The sequence below is a fragment of the Panthera pardus genome, unplaced genomic scaffold (genome assembly GCF_024362965.1).
Source record: "Panthera pardus isolate Hobbes unplaced genomic scaffold, ASM2436296v1 HiC_scaffold_9, whole genome shotgun sequence".
NCBI classification, from domain to species: Eukaryota; Metazoa; Chordata; class Mammalia; order Carnivora; family Felidae; genus Panthera; species Panthera pardus.
In genome coordinates this window covers 6,352,364-6,369,778 of record NW_026527024.1, presented here as the reverse complement: position 1 = coordinate 6,369,778, position 17,415 = coordinate 6,352,364, and the positions used below count along the sequence as shown (strand labels likewise).

At 40.1% G+C, this 17,415-nt stretch overlaps 1 protein-coding gene across 6 annotated transcripts in view; it reads left to right on the top strand.

The window, feature by feature from the left end:
* LMBR1 (limb development membrane protein 1) overlaps positions 1-17,415 on the top strand; it is a 194,908-nt gene that overhangs the window by 56,632 nt on the left and 120,861 nt on the right. For 5 of the 6 annotated variants that reach the window (XR_008420819.1, XM_053898732.1, XM_053898731.1 and 2 more), the window contains exon 5: positions 8,514-8,617. The exons of the other annotated variant lie outside the window; for it this stretch is intronic. Coding sequence is in view for 4 of the 5 variants with exons in the window: in XM_053898732.1 (XP_053754707.1) it covers positions 8,514-8,617 (104 nt within the window). In the remaining variant the exon portion in view is untranslated. The remainder of the gene's footprint in view (positions 1-8,513; positions 8,618-17,415) is intronic. 6 annotated transcript variants of the gene reach the window in all.

The following is a 17,415-nucleotide window of genomic DNA, read 5'->3' as shown; positions in this document are numbered from 1 at the left end:
CTTTTACAGATGGATAGAATCAATGGACTATCATATTCTCAGTTTCAGCGTTTCTCTTAGTAAGATCTTATTAAACTCATGTTCTTTTTTGGGGGGCGGGGGAGAAAGCTGAAATGAAGGTTTTCACAAGGTTGCATTCCTTTTTGGAGGCTCTGGGGAACAATTTGCTTCCAGGCTCCTTCAGGTTATGGGCTGAATTTGGTTCTTTGTGATTGTAAGCCTGAAGCCCTCCGTCTCGTGCCAGGTGGCTGGTCTTTGCCCCAGAGGCTGCCCACCTGTTATGTTTTCCATGTGACCCACCTCCAGCAAAGGTGGGTTGAGTTCCTCCCTGATTGACCCTTCTGCTGCTTCTCTCTGACTTCAGATCGAGAAAGTTCTCTGCTTCTAAATGGTCCAGTTGGGTAGGTTGCACCCACCTGGCCAATCTGAGATGCTCTCTTTATCTCCCTATATTAAAGTCCATAACCTTAATAATATATCTGCAGTCTTTTTGGCACGTATGCCGGATCAAATAGTGGCCCTCTCCTGTGCGCACCCCTCTTCCCCCATTCATGTCTACTTACGATCTCAGAATGTGGCCTTCTCTGGAAATAAAGTCTGCAGATGTAATTAGTGAAGATGAGGTCACACTGGATTAGGGTGAGCCCTGATCGAATTACTAGTATCCTTATAAGAAAATAAAACAGAGGCACAGACACATGAAGAAGGCCACGTGAAGCCGAAGGTCGAGATTGGACTGATGCATCTACATATAAGCCCAGGAATGCAGCTACCAGAAGAGATAGGGAAAGGTTCTTCCCTAGAGCCTTCAGAAGAGATATAGCCCTACTGATACCTTGATTTTGGACTTGTAACCTCCAGAACTGTGAGATAATAAATTTCTGGAAAAAAAAATAAATAAATTTCTGTTGGCAGAGGCTATGCGGTTTGTGGTACTTTGTTAGAGCAGCCCTAGAAAACTAATAAATCACGGACTATAACATATTCACAGATTTTAGAGATTAAGATGTGGACATCTTTGGGGGGTTGCTCTGCCTACCTTGAGCCTGTAGCTGAGTACAAAGCAGAAAAATACAACCTATAATGATGAGAAAATAAATCACACACAATTGTTAGAGATTCAGAATTGGTAGATAAGAACGGTAATGCATTTCTTATAACCCTGTCTCATATGTTCCAGAAGCTAGAGGAGAGATGGACCATATTGAGACAGGGAATATATAAAAATAATCAAATCAGACTTCTGGAAATTAAACCTGTAATGTGTGACATGAAAATATATTGGATGGAATAAAAACAGACAACATTGCAAAAGAGGTTAGTGAACATGAAGACATAGCCATAGAAAATTGTTCAAAAAAGAAAGACACAGAGGGGAAAAAAATGACTGAAAAACTGACCAGGGTATCAGTGATATAATTGATGTTCTTTTTAAAAAAATTTTTTTTAGCGTTTATTTATTTTTGAGAGAGAGAGAGAGAGAGCGCCAAGAAGAGGCAGAGAGAGAGAGGGAAACACAGAATCTGAAGCAGGCTCCAGACTCTGAGCTTTCAGCACAGAGCCTGACGCGGGGCTTGAGCCCATGAACCGTGAGATCATGACCTGAGCCGAAGTCCAGCACTTAACCGACTGAACCACCCAGGCACCCCGATATAATTGATGTCCTTAAAGAAGGGAGGATTAAGAAGAAATATTTGAAAAAGTAATGACTGAAAGATTTCAAGATTAGATGAAAACTATAAACCCTGATCTAAGAAGCTCAACTAGCCCTATGCACAAGAAAGATGAAGAAAACTATACCAAGATGCTTCAAATTGGTCAAAACCTGTGATAAAGAGAAAATCTTAAAAGCATTCAGAAAGGAAGACATAGAAAGTACAGAGGAACAATGGTAAGAATCAGCTTATCTCTTGGAAGAAATAATGCAAGCCAGATGACAGTGGAGCATCTTCACTGAAAAAAGCCTACTAACTTAGTTCTCAATCTAGTGAAGATATTTTTCCAAAACAAAGGCAAAATAAAGACAGTGTCAGATACACAAAAGGTAAAAATTCATCAGCAGACCTATACTACAAAAAATAAGGGAAGTCCTATAGGCAGAAGCAAATCGGTAGGAGATAGATATCTCAATCTACAAAGCAGAATGAAGAGCACTTCAGAAGTGGCAGTTGTAAAATATAAAAGTTTTTCTTTATTATATGTCTTAAAAAAATGTGTTATTTAGTTTTTGAGAGAGAGTGTAAACGGGGGAGGGACCGAGAGAGACGGCAACAGAGAATCTGAAGTGGGCTCTGTGCTCACGGGCTGACATCAGTGAGCCTGATGTGGGGCTTGCACTCATGAACCGTGAGATCGTGACCTGAGCTACAGTTGGATGCTCAACTGACTGAGCCATTCAAGTGCCCCTTTTTATTATATAAGTCTTTTAAAAAGATAATTGGCTGTTTAAAAAATAGTAATGTGTTGTGATTTTATAATCTGCACAGGTAAAATGCATGACAACAATAGCACAAAGGAAGAAGGAAAGAAATGGAAATACACTTTTTAAGGTTATTCTGTACATGAAGTAGTGTATCACTTGAAAGCAGATTGTGATGAGGTAAGGTGTATGTGATAAACCTGCAAATAACCCTAAAATAGCTCAACAAAGAGATAGAGTTAGTAAGCAACTGTAAGAAAGAATGGAATCATAAAAAGTTAATCCAAAGGCACGCAGGAAAAGAAGAAAAAGGGAAGATAAATGGGACAAATGGAAAACAAAGAGCAAACTGATAGACTTAAACCTGACCATATCAGTAAACATTAATGGTCTAAACACTCCAATTAAAGGGCAGAGACTGGGAGTGCCTGGTTGGCTCAGCTGGAAGGGCATGCGACTCTTGATTTTAGGGTTGTGAGTTTGAGTCCCACGTTGGGTGTGAGATTACTTAAAAATAAATAAATAAATAAATAAATAAATAAATAAGGTTGTGAGTTTGAGTCCCACATTGGGTGTAAAGATTACTTAAAAATAAATAAACATAAATAAATCTAAAAAAAAGGCAGAAATTGTCAGAATGAGTAAAAAGGAAAGACTCAAGTATGTGCTGCCTACAGAAAACCCATTTTAATATAAAGGCATGAATAGGCTTGGAGCAATAGGAGAAAAAAGGTATACCATCCTAATTGTAATAAAAAGAAAGGTGGAATAGTTACATTATCATTAGAAAAAGGTATCGATTTTGCTAGGCATAAATAAGATCATTTCATCATGATGAGGGAGTTCATTTATCAAAACATAATAAACATTATCTACCTAATAAGTAGCTATTAAATGCATCAAGGAAAAGCTTACAGAAATGAAAGGATTAATAGTCAAAATCATAGTATTATTCAGATTTATTGCTGCTCTCTTTTTAATAATTGATAGAACAAATTAGGAAAAAATTAACAAGATGGAAAATTTGAATAACACTCTTAATTTGGCCTAACTAATTTTGCATTTATAGAACTCTCTGCCCAACAGTAGTAGAATATACATTATTTTCAAGTATCCTAGGCACATTTATCAGGAGAGCCCATATTCTTTGCCTATTTAGTCTCAGTACTTTTAGAAGAATTTAAGTCATACAAAATATGTTCTCTAATGACTGAAATTAAATGGGAAACCAGGAACAGAAACATAGACAATCCCTCAATTATTTGATAACTAAATAACTAGTAGGTCAAAGAAGAAATCGAAAGGGAAATTTGAAAGTACTTTGAACTAATAAGCATTTAAAACATATGAAAATTTATAGTACTAAAATGCCTGAAGCAGAAAAAGAAAAAAAAGGTCTCAAATCAGTGCCCACAATTTCCACCTTAAGAAACCGGGAAGAGGAAATGAATTCCAAATTAAGAAGATTGGAAGTAAAAAAAAAAAGATAAGAGTAGAAATCAATGAAATGGAAAACAGAGAAAATATAGAGAAAGTGATAAGATCAATAAAATTGATAAAGCTGCAGCCAGAGTGGTCAACAACAACAACAAAAGACACCAATTACCAATATCAAGAATGAGAGAGATGACATCACTATGGATTCTACAGGTATTAAAAGGGTTATTAGTGCACATTGTAAACACCTTATGCCAATACAACCCCTTAGAGAAATGGAAAAATTTGAAAGGCAGAAATTACGAAATGGAAAAATTTGAAAGGCAGAAATTACTAAAGTCTCTCAGACATTGTAGAAATGTTACAAACATTCTCACAAATAAAATTCTAGGCCAAGAAGACTTAACTGTCACTTCTACCAAATATTTGAGGAAGAAGCAATACCAGTTCTATACACTCTTTCAGAAAATTGAAACTGAGGGAGTACTTACTAATTCATTGTGCCCAGCATTACCCTGATTCCAAAACCAGACAGACATTACATGAAAAGAAAACTACAGACCGGTATCCCTCATGAACACAAATGCATAAATTCTAAACAAAATTTAGTAAATCAAATGTGACGATATATGAAAAGGATAATACATCATGACTTGAAAAATCAATGTAATTTACCATATTCCAACGCTAAAAAAGAAAAGTCAGCACATGCAGAAGAGCAAAATTCAGCATCCATTTTTGATAAAATCTCAGCAAACTAGGCATGAAAGGGAATTTAATTTCTTCATCCTAGTAAAGAGCATCTGTAAAAACCCTACAGATAACATCATGCTTAGTAGTAAACTGAATGCTTTTCCCTGAGAATAGAAACAAGGCAAGGATATCCCCTCTCACCACTTCTGTTCATTATTCTGAATTCTGGTGATTTTTAGAAAATAAAGGACATTGATGTTGGAAAGGAAAAAGTGAAGCTGTATTAACAGATGAGATGGCTGTCTATATAGAAATTGTGATGGAATATATTATTAAAAAGCTATTAGAATCAATGAGTTTACAGTGTTGCAGGATACATGATAAATACACAAAACTCAGTTGTATTTCTATATATGTACTAACCATGAATAATTGGAAATTGGTTAAAAAAAACAAGTGCCATTTGTATACAGTAGCATCAGAAATATGATGTATTTAGGGATGTGTGAGACCTATATACTATACACTATTAAAACTCTGCTGACAAAACTTAAAGAATACCACAATAAATGGAGAGATATATCATGTTCATTGAGCAGAAGACAATGTTAAGATGTCACTTCTCCCCATATTGGTCTGTAGATTCAATGCAATCTCATTCAGAATCCTAGCAGCCCTCCCCCCTCACCCCGCCCCCACTGTTTTGGGGGTAGAAATTGAAAACCTGATCTGAAATTCAGATGGGAATTCAAAGGACTTACGATAGCCAAAACAACTTTGAAAGATAACAAAATTGGAAGACTTACTACCCAACTCGAAGACTGTTTTCTTTTTTTTTTTTTTTTTTTTTTTTTTAATTTTTTTTAACGTTTATTTATTTTTGAGACAGAGAGAGACAGAGCATGAACAGGGGAGGAGCAGAGAGAGAGAGGGAGACACAGAATCCGAAACAGGCTCCAGGCTCTGAGCTGTCAGCATAGAGCCCGACGCGGGGCTCGAACTCACGGACCGCGAGATCGTGACCTGAGCCGAAGTCGGACGCTCAACCGACTGAGCCACCCAGGCGCCCCTCGAAGACTGTTTTAAGGCCATATTAATCAAGATGGTGTGGTATCACCATAACGATAAATAGATCGACTTGATGAAATAGAGGATCCAGGAATATATCTACACATATATTGTCAATTTACTTCCAACGAAGGTGCAAAGGCGATTTGGTGGAAAAAGGGTAATCTTTTCTACAAATGGTGTTGGAGCAATTGGATAATCATAGACAAAAACTGAACTTCAGTCCATACCTGGCACCATGTACAAAAAGTGATTCAAAGGGATCGTAGGTCTAAATGGAAATCTTCAAACTGTAACCCCTGTAGAAAGAAACATAGGAGGAAGTCTTTATGAGACTGGGATACACCATAATTTCTTGTCTAAAGCATGGTCTGTAAAAGAAAAAGTTGATAAATTGGACTTTGTCAAAAGAAATTTTGTTCTTTGAAAGATAACTTGTTTAAAAGGGTGAAAAGACAATCTACAGATGGGGTTAAAATATCGGCAAATTATGTGCCTGATAGAGGACTTGTATTCAGAGTATATAAAGAGCTTGCCAAACTCAATAGTAAGTAAACAAACAATCTAATGAAACAGTAAGCAACAGACTTGAAGAGACACTTTCACCAAAGAAGATAGAAATGGATGACAGATAAGTTCATAAAGATGTTCACGTCATTATTTATTGATTAGGGAAATGCAAATTAAGTATTTTTTTTTTTTTAAGTTTATTTATTTTGTGTGAGAGAGGGAGAGGGAGAACACATGAGCTGGGGAAGGGCAGAGAGAGGATCTGTCAGTGCAGAGCCTGACTCGGGGCTTTGACTCATGAACGGTGAGGTCATGACCTGAGCCCAAATGAAGAGTTGGACGCTTAACCAACTGAGCCACTCAGGTGCCCCGAGAAATGCAAATCAAAGCAGTAAGGAGACACTGCTGTGCACCTGTTAGAATGGCTGAGACTGAAAAGACTGTCTATACCATATATATTTTTTTAAAGATTATTTAAATTGAGAGAGAGTGAGCATGTGTGGGAGCACAAGCGGGAGAGGGAAAGAGAGAGAAGAGAGAGAATCCCAAGCAGGTTCTGTGATGCCAGCACAGAGCCTAACGTGGGGGGCTTGATCTCAGGCACCGTGAGATCTTGACCTGAGCTGAAATCAAGAGTCGATGCTTCACCGACCTGAGCCCCCTAGTCGCCCCTGCCCACACCATATTTTGGTGAAAACAGAGGGTTTGTGTTTTGTTCATTACTGTGTTGCCAGTGCTTGGGACAGTGCCTTCTAAATGAGGTCGTTGAAAGAACATCAGTTGCCCATGTTCAAGAGCACTGAATTAGAGTTTCAGGCAATAGATTGAGTTTATACTTAGCATAATTTTATCTTTAACTCTTGATTTTATAAATACCATAGGCTTTATTTTGAAAATCCATTTTATTAAAAAAATTTTTTTAAGTTTATTTGTTTAAGCAGTCTCTACACCAAATGTGGGGCTCAAACTCACGACCTTGAGATCAAGAGCCACATGCTGTACTGACTGAGCTAGCCAGGTGCTCCTGAAAATCACTTTTAAATTTGAGTGTTTTACCTAAAAAAGATGTATAAAGGTGTGAGATATTTGGCCACATATAATCCCAAAGACAGACTTAAAGTCTTCTTTTTCTAAATCTGTTTTCATTATAGTTTCAGTAGCTTTTTATTGTGACTGTAGAATAATACAGAATGTGGGGTGCCTGGTGGCTCAGTTGGTTAAGCATCTGACTCTTGATTTGAGCTCAGGTCATGATCTCAGGGTTATGAGATTGAGCCCCAAGTTGGGATCCTCTCTCTCCCTCTCTCCCTGCCCCTCCCCTACTCTCTCTCTCTCTCTCTCGCTCTGTCTCTCTCTCTCTCACTCTGTCTCTCTCTCTCTCGCTCTGTCTCTCTCTCAAAATAGATAAATAAATAAACCTTAAAAAAAAAAAAAAGAGTACAGAATGTGCCAAAACAGAAAACGGTGATAGGAGCTTGCCTACCTCTCTTACATTTTCTTTCCCACTTAGAATTGCTTACTAACACTTCCGTGTTGTGGTGGTTTTTAAAAATCCCAGGAATTAGCTCTGCCAGGGGCAGGCTCTGCAACCTTGGCAAGGTAGCTAGCCAGCCTCTGCCTCTGTCCTGTTGGGGTACTGCTGTGAGGGGTACGTGAGTTTGTATAATCCCAGTAAATCACTTAAAATAGTGCCTGGCACAGAAGGGCTCCGCAAATGCTGATTATTAATTTAGGGTTTTCATTAGATTTGACTTAAATGATATTATGCATGTAACATGTCTGGTAGAGTACCTGGCATTTACTAAGTGTTCAGTATAGACTAGTGCCTATAAATATTCAGGTGCCAGTATGTCTAAAGAGACTGTATCTTTAGATCTCTGCATTTGTCATCTCTTTAGTGAATTTGTTTAGGACACAAGGAAGAATGTTTCTAGTTTCTGTGTTAGCTTCTCCTAATAGGTACAGGTTACAAAGTTGCACGAATTTTAAATATGAATTTATTGATGCTCCTGGGTGGCTCAGTCGGTTAAGCATCGGACTTGGGCTCAGGTCACGATCGCAGTTCGTTGAGTTGGAGCCCCACGTCGGGCTCTGTGCTCACAGCTCAGAGCCTGGAGCCTGCTTCCGATTCTGTGTCTCCTTCTCTCTCTGCCCCTCCCCCTCTTGTGTTCTGTGTCTGTCTCAAAAAAATAAACATTAAAAAGTGTTTTTAAATATGAAATTATTTTCTCATCTCTAAGTGTAGGTGATTTGTTAGGCTACTCTCCAAGTTGATGTTTATTTTTATTAAAAAGTATGCATCTTTGACTAATATCATAATGTAGCATAGTAATTTTTTTTTAAAGGCCTGTCTCTAATCTTTCTTCTTTTTGTTCCCTCTTTATAGGTCTGTGGAATCTTGCTTCCCTCTTTTCCAACCTCTGTTTATTTGTGCTGATGCCCTTTGCCTTTTTCTTCCTGGAATCAGAGGGTTTTGCTGGCCTGAAAAAGGTAAAGTGAATCATGTTTTGGAATTAAATCTGTCAAGTTAAGAAGCATGTGTCATTCATGTTAAACTTGTGAAAGTGGGCTTGAACAACCATTTGACTGAAATACAAAAAGTTTAATTAGTAATAATAGCAATGTGTTATTAATATTAATAATGCTAACAATAGAATTAATAATAGTGCATATTGAATGATCTTGTGTGTCCACAGGGAGGAAGTTGTCTTTTGACTTTTGGATGTTTTTATAGTATGTGCAAACGTGGTAGAATACTTGTTTGTAGGGAATAAAGCTGACAACATAGCTGTTCTTAGGCTGTCTCATTTAGTTTAAAGAATGACATAAGGGACGCCTGGGGGGCTCAGTCCGTTGGGCGTTCGACTTCAGCTCAGGGCATGATCTTGCGGTCTGTGAGTTCGAGCCCCGTGTCGGGCTCTGTGCTGACAGCTCAGAGCCTGAGCCTGCTTTGGATTCTGTGTCTCCCTCTCTCTCTCTGTCCCTCCCCCCGCTCATGCTCTGTCTCTCTCTCTGTGTCAAAAATAAATAAACATTAAAAAAAAATAAAAAGGAATGACATGAAATCTTAAGATCTTAAAACATATCTTGATGTAAAAGTTATTTCACTTCCAGTTTTTTTCAGAGAGTAGCATGCTATAAAATCCAGCATGCTCCTTTAGATAGTCAAATTCTCAAGACTGTTGAGTTACTGATCTTAGTGAATGTGAGAGATTAGGAAAGAGCAAAACAAGAGACTTTGCATCTTTTTTTTTTTTTAATTTATTCATTTATTTTGAGAGAGAGAGAGAGAGAGCAAGCAGGGGAGGGGCAGAAAGAGAGGGGAGAGAGAGAATCCCAAGCGGGCTTCGCACTGTCAGCACAGAACCTGACACAGGGCTTCAACTCAAAAACCGTGAGATCATGACCTGAGCTGAAATCAAGAGTCAGACGCTTGACCAGTTGAGCTCCCCAGGCGCCCCAAGAGACTGCATCTTAAACAATCAGTCCAGACCGTATCGGTGGTAATAACTTCAGCTGTCTTTGAAAATAACATTTTAAAACGGAAAGAATGATATTTCTGTTTATAGCTTGTGGAGTTCTTTGCTATAGACATTTGGAATACAATACAAAGATTTAAATAGTTAATACTTTTTGGTAAAAGTGAGTTCTTGCATTACAGTTTATTTATAGACATGTTACGCCTTTTTAAGTGGTTAGTTCTGTTTGTATTGTGATAGACGAAGTGGAAGTATGCCTATGCATCTTGTTGTTGAACAATACTATAACGCCAATTAAATGAATTTGGCAAGGAAAGCCATAAACTGAATTTTTATTACTTTTTATTTCATATAACTTTTTGTAGTTTCTTAGGAATGAAACTGTTTAGTCTAACATTTTGATGAGTCTTCTGATTTTAATCTTTTATTTTATTTATTTTATTTTTTTAATGTTTATTTTTGAGACAGAGAGAGACAGAGCATGAACGGGGGAGGGTCAGAGAGAGGGAGACACAGAATCTGAAACAGGCTCCAGGCTCTGAGCTGTCAGCACAGAGCCCGACGCGGGGCTTGAACTCACGAACCGCTAGATCACGACCTGAGTCGAAGTCGAACACTTAACTGACTGAGCCACCCAGGCGCCCCGAGCCTTCTGATTTTAAACCTTAAGTGCCACACTTTTTAGGTTTGTGTGTTGAAGGGTACCAGGAAAGAGTCACTGAGAGGCGATAAAGTGTCATTTTCGTGGATGCACCTTTCTGCTTTCCGGATGTTATTCCATACTTTAATAGTTTGAAGCTGCAAAGTCACAGTTGATTTCGTGTTTAGTAAAGGTACCGCGATCAGAACGGAATGTAAACTATTACGTTGAAGAGGGCTGGTAGGAATGAACATCGAGAAGAAGTGATGTCATTGAGACACTTGAGAAAGCAATTTCTGTGTAATTTTAGAGCCAAAGCTTTTGATGGCTTTTCTTTCATTCAGCAGAGTTTTACTGAGCACCTACTGAGTAGTAGTCACTGTGCTACTACTATAGGGCCTTGCTGGGGACAGGACTGAAAAGGCAGGGCTTCTGCCTCCAAGGGATAGACAGAGGGAGGAAGAAACGGTGCAAACAAACAGATGCAGCCCCATGAACTTTCAGACCGCCAGCCGCAAGGGGAGGCGCCGAGAGGAGCGGGGTCTCCATTCGCCTCGGGAACCGGGGAAGGCTTTTGGCCGGAGGAGTCAGCCCGCACTTGAGCTGAGTCTTGAAGGACGAGCAGGCTGCTGCTGGAATGTGGCGCCCCTGGCTTGAGCAGAGGCACGCACTGTGACTGAATTGAGGGAATGCGGACACTTAGCTCAAGAATGGAGAGTTGGGGAGAGATCAGGGTGCGCGGAAGCTTGTTGGGGTCCAGTTCCGAAGGGCTCGGTTCTTCTCTCTGCCAGTCGGTTTGCATTTTGTGCTACAGATGACAGGGAGTTGGCAAAGGAATTTTGAAAAAGATTTTCGCATCTACTGTCTTATTTAAGTATGGAGACAAATACACATGTCAGAGTTGAAACATATGTCACTGAGGAAGGAGTACACGCACCACACGATGGGAAGCGCTGTGTTTTGTAGAGATGTCACCATACTGAATCAGTCACGCACCTCGTTCTGGTAACAGAGTGTTTCAGCGCGTGCCATTAACCTCGCTCTGTTGATGTTGCTGTAAATATGCAGATTGTTCTTTCTTCCCGTCTCTGTCTCATGTGTAATCTTGCCAAGCACAAAAACAACTGGTAAAGCTCAGTGTTGAATGTATTTTCATATTTGGCATTATTGATGTCTTTACCTAATTTATACTTTCTATAAAATTCTAGTTCTCCATTACATAGGTTATTTTAAAAAACAGTGTGTAGTGTGGACAGACCCCTTGTCTCCAAATTATTTTCCTCCCTTGCTGTGAACTAACCAACTCAAAGAGGGACGTGGCTAAAGTTATTGGAGCAGAATTACCAACTATCTCTAGAATTAGAAAAAACGGACACAAACCCCAGTGACATGTCACTGTTCTCTTGTTCCCTCTCACAAACTAAGGTCAGAGGGGAGAAGCAGCTTGAGGAAGGATTAAGAAGGTAACTGAAGATACTTCACACCTACAATTGTACAGCATTCTTTCCTCTAAGTTTTTTACTTCTGGTCTCCTGTACACACTCAAAAGAATATTTTTTTCTAAGTGCATCTTTGACTACGTTAGTCTTCTCAGAATCCCTCATGATCACCAGCTCCGTTTTGTGATCTCAGCGGGGACTGATGTGCTGGATGTCTGTAGGGGACAGGCGACACGACCAGCAAACTCAGCAGAGGCTTGAAAGGAGGGCAAGGAGGCAGAGCTCGGATGGTTGGGTGCCATTTGTCTGACTTGGGTAGTTGGATCATGAATGGGAGTTGTAGGAACCAAATTAAGAAGTTGGTCTTTAAAGCTGTTAGAGAAGGGAGGGAGATGGGGTGTACCCTGGGGGGGAGGAAGAGACAGAATAATTCTGCTCTTTGTGCACCGAAGAGAAGGGGCCTGTGGAAGAGAGATTGCAGTTGAGAGGGCTAAAGTGAGCAGATTTAGATTTGCCCTAGGGCTCATTGTCTCAGCTGGTTTTCTCCTCTAGGCCTCAGGGTTTCTTTCTGTAAAATGGGTATAGTAATGATGGTTCCCTGACTGTATTATTTAAGGGATTAAATGAGGGGAGATTATTCATGTAAAACGCAACCCAGGATATGTTAGCCATTATTGCCATTATTCTAGAGCTTAATGCATTTCACTAATAAGTGTTCTATGGAATATGGTACAGTCAGCTCTTAATTATTTACATATGATCTTGGGCGGTTTTAAGGTTACAGATTATTTTTCCCATTTTGAAATGGCCTGGACTAAAGCAAAATCAGACCTGCTTAAAGATAAGGTGCATTCTAGACTCTATTAGAATTGTTTAGAAACTTTAAAATTAAGGTAATTGTGTTGTTTTAAAGATTCGTATTTTTCAGTTTACAATCAATTACATGTGGGGCACCTGGGCGGCTCAGTCAGTTGGGCGACTCGCTGTTGATTTCGGCCTCAGGTTGTGATGTCACGGTTCATGAGATCGAGCCCCGTCTCAGACTCCGAGTTGACAGTGCAGAGCGTGCTTTGTATTTTCTCTCTCCTTCTCTGCCACTCCCCCGTCAAAATAAATACACGAACTTAAAAAAATCAATTGCGTGAAAACTGCAAGGGTTATTAGCATTGCACAGTTCAGCCTTCAATGTGTGCAGCATGTGTTTAAACCCTTCGTTATTAAGCCTTTCTGTAACATGAGATCATAGGAGTTTCCTAGTGCACGTTCTCCATAACGTCTGTGGAGACCTGTCATTCTTTACACGGTGTCGTTGCCTGTGTCCCAGACTGTAGCTGCTGCCTCACTGAAGCGAACGCATCACAGACGGTCACTGGCATGTTTGACACAGCTGGCTAGCAAGTGTATTCCTTTGTGTGTGTGCGTATCCTCTAAAGCTCCGTGCTCGTTGGTTATCCTGGACGCAGCTCGTTCCGAAGGGATATCGAAGAGGGCTTGGAAAACGCTTCTAATTGGTAGATTCAGCAGAGTGATTTGAGTCATGACAAACTTGAAATATGGTTAAGTTAAATTTCTTTTTTATTCCTTTGGCCACCCTCCTGGTGCTGTTTTACTATGTCTGAGTCTGGTGGAGTCCCCGAACGGCATATGGCTCCACCGTACTCCCATTGATTCCCCTGGGCAATCGATTTTAAAACCGCCCCTTGCATATTGTGCCGAGACGCGGAAATTGGCCACTAGCCACGGGCGGATGCAGAGCTTGAATTGAAAATCAAATTAAGCAGAATTCTCTACTTAGTTTTTAATTAAACCACTATGTTAATTCAAACAGGACATTTTAGGCCTGGGGGGTTGACCATGTCCTTTTAAGGGCCTTAAATAAGCCTTTCTTCTCCCTCCTTACTGTGGTGCATGTTTCTATTTTATTAGGACCATCTCCTCGCTATTCCCATTCTTTACTTTCTCGACGGTAGGAGAACGTAAATGGCTTTAATACAGCAATTTTTTAATTTAAGTGAGACGGCAGCTTTTATCTTGGAACTCGAACTTACTGTCAGCACTTAAATGTTCATCGGATCTGAATTATTCGCGGTCACCTGTGTGTACCGTGCTGCACATTTTGTGTGTTCGTGTGTGTTGGCTTCCTGTGCTTGCATCTGACTGTTGGTTTCAGCCCTGACGAGAAGGGTGCGTCCGCTGGGCGCTGTGTCCTGTGGACATGTCTCTCCGCGGTCTGTGTCTTGGCCCCGCGGTCGTGTGGCAGAGTCCAGGGTGGGGCGGCCCCAGCGCTACTCTTCCTCTCGCGCCTCAGATCTGCCGTGTGGCTTTTCTCTTCCCGCCCTGCCTCGGAGAGACCCCTGGGTTATCCGGGATGACGTCAGAAGATGTTTGCCGACTGCCAGGTGAGCTCTGGAGGTCCGACCTCCCTCCGGCCGGCGTTTAAATAGGAGTTCGGAATATACTCGTCTCATGTTGTGCTTTAACATCTTACTTTTGGTTATGAGGAGAAGACTCAACAGGTTAATGACCGCGAAAAAATATAATCGGGGGCGGATGAAATCACACGCCAGAGACGTTTCTGGGAGTAACTTTACGTCGTGCCTCACCTTGATGCCTATCTTTGATTTGAAGTCTCGGCATAAAATTTAACATAAGCGACGGCAACATCCTGACCAATTACCCAAGCTATCCAGACATCCCCAAACGTCCAGAGCATAGCACACGGTCTGTAGGATTAAGAGGTTGACTCCTATAACTTCAAACGGAGTGCTTGATAATCAAAGCAAAAAGTACAAAATTTGAGGTAACTTCCTTTCTTAGCTAATTAGACTGACCAGGTGGCAGCAAAGAGCCGGGTGCCGGTGCTGGGAAGGCCCATAAAGCTGAGCGCTGTGACAGCACAGTGCAGGAGGGGCCGAGGCCGTTCCATGTGTTTCTATCCTGTGTCACAGTGTGAAATTGTCCTGGTTTATGTCCCTTTTGGCAAACTTACATAAAAGTGACCTTGTACTGTATTTTATGACCAGATGACTTTTTCCCCCCAGTGGCTAATTTGTCTCAGGCCTCCGTCTTAAAGAGACACAGAAATGAGTAGGAAGTCCAGCGTGGTCTCAGAGAGCTTTCATTGCGTTCTTTCATTATTTTTGCTCGTTTTTGCCACTGATCATCCATAAATTGTTGGACATGAGTGAATAAGGAAGTGCTGCTTAGTGTTAGCGGCACATGCGCGTCTTTGGCCTGGTTTTTGTGGGTGAGAGGAAATCACATACAAAAAGGAAGACTCCTGCTGGGAAACCTTGCAAGGAAATTTACCTTGGGTGCGTTTTGATCTTGGTGTTTATTACAGAAAATGGACTCATATCTCACTAACTATTGTTATGTGTTAATTTGATTTTCCCAACACCTTCAAGAAAAAAAATCATTCAGTAATTTATTAATAGAATTCCTCTGCCCTCCCCCAGTTGGGGAGCACTAATTTTTCCCCATAGAAACAACATGGGGAGGGATGATTATTTTTAAAACATTCGATTCGGGTAGCGTTGTTATCCTTGGGATTCGTTTTGGAATTGTTAAACTACTGTAAAAGGCGTGGGTTACGGGATGTCAGAGAAAGATGCATGAAAGTGTTATTTTGAGGAAAAGAATATACTTACTTCCTTTAAAAATTGAGTTTGTAAAGAGTTTGAATTAACAATCATTTAGTTCATGAAACGGTCTTGATCTTGTCACCGTTCTCAGTGCAATTGCGTATTGGAGGGACCTACGTGATAATTTCGGTAACAGTATCTGGTATTGTTAAATGGCAGCTGTATTTTTCAGAGGTACACTCAGTTCCCATATACTTCGTGATGGCATGATAACGTGGACCGTTGTACAGCAGTCTTTCCCTCCGTTTATCAAAACAGGAGAGATTTCTACTTCAAGGCTAGATTCTCTCTCTCTCTCTGCATAAGAGTATGGTGGACAGATTGTGAGCTTTGGCATTTAGAAGACCTGCCCTAAATCGGGTCTCGTCTCCTTCCCGACCTGGGACTTTGGGCGTGTGTCTTGGTGTCTGCGTCTGTAAAAGGGGCCGGCAGTACCTACCTCGCTGTGGGGTTGCCGAGGGGCTTGTTGACCTCACCTGGGACATTTGGGAAGTACTTGAGATACAGGAGGAGCAGCCGTGACCACCGGGGGCCGAAATGTACCAGCTACGTGAAAGTTGATTTGAAACTTCAGGAAGATTTGTGGAGGATTACTTTTTAGGGATGGTAGCAAAGCTACATCTAAGAAATTGTGGTGGTGCTGACATAGCTTTATTTATTTACTTTTTGAGATAGAAATTGCTTTATCTTATAACAGTATAAGTTGTAAAAAAAAATAGGCAAAATGTTTAGTAGGTAACTAAACCTCAAACTTCATATGATGATTAAATTATTAACTAGTGCCTCACTGTGTCTTACATGATGATTAAATCATTAGCTGATTCCTTCTTTATTAAATGAGGGAAAAGTTTTGGTATGGAGAAAACAAAAAATAATCAGGTTCAGATTTTAAAGTAATTATACTTTGGATTTTTTTGTCTTAGAGAAAGAGAGAGAGAGCATGTGCAATTGGGGGAGGGGCAGAGGGAGCGAGAGAGAATCTTAAGCAGACTCCACACTCAGCGCAGAGCCTGACGCGGGGCTTGATCCCACAACGCTGGGATGATCATGACGTGAGCCGAAATCAAGAGTCGGATGCTCAACCGACCGAGCCACCCAGGCGCCCCAAAGTACTCATACTTTTAATTAAACTGGCCTTATTACTTCCAGTATTCACGAAACAATGTTATGGAAATAATCATTGTCAATTAGAGTCTCTTTTCCAAAACTGTTTTTGGGGGGACTTGAAAACTGTCTTCCCTTGTTTGGAATAAACTTTATTTGAAAGTAAAACGAATGTCTGATCTCGTGTTGACTAGAGAGCTGCTATGTGGTTACCGCACGTAGGGCACACACCCACAGGTCCGTAGGACGACTGGAGTTGGGACTATTAAAATCTCTGTGGCACTTATACTTATTTGTCCATGAAGTCATTTATTCAGCATGACACAGTGTTACTCTTCTGATCTCTGTGAAATGTTTGCCACTACACAGCTGAAACTTGGTATATTACTTTACCAATCCATTTATTTGGCCCGTTCGTACCAGAAATAAAAGTTGTGTATTCAGATAAGTCAGAGGCAGTAGAATTGTTTGATAGCTTTGGCATTAGGGAATATTTTAGGTTGTGATATATCTACTTTTCTTTAAAGCCGAAGTCATTAACAGTTACGTTACTTAAGAATTTATTGGTTTGTACACTTTCTGGCAAGCAAATAAGTTCTCATCTAGAAAGGCAAGTTCTTACTGTTCTAGAATGATTGAATTTTAAAGCCCTGAGTTGTTAGAAGTATGTATATATAAATATATGTCCTTTTAGTGATAAAAGTAAGATTAGCGGGCAAAAACTGAAAAAATAAGGCTATATCAACACAAGAAAAAGTTAGAATGAAGTGTACTGAAACCATCAGTTTTATAGAAAACATTTCCTGTTATCTTTTTTAGAACACAAAGAAGACATCTGAGGTTGTTTAGAATGCTAGATTTAAATATTTGTACACTTTTATATTTTAGTTGAGATTACTTGATACTTAATGTTTCTCCTTCCACATTGACTAATGAGTATTAGTTTTTATTATAAGCAGTTGATTTTTAAAACAGACTTGTG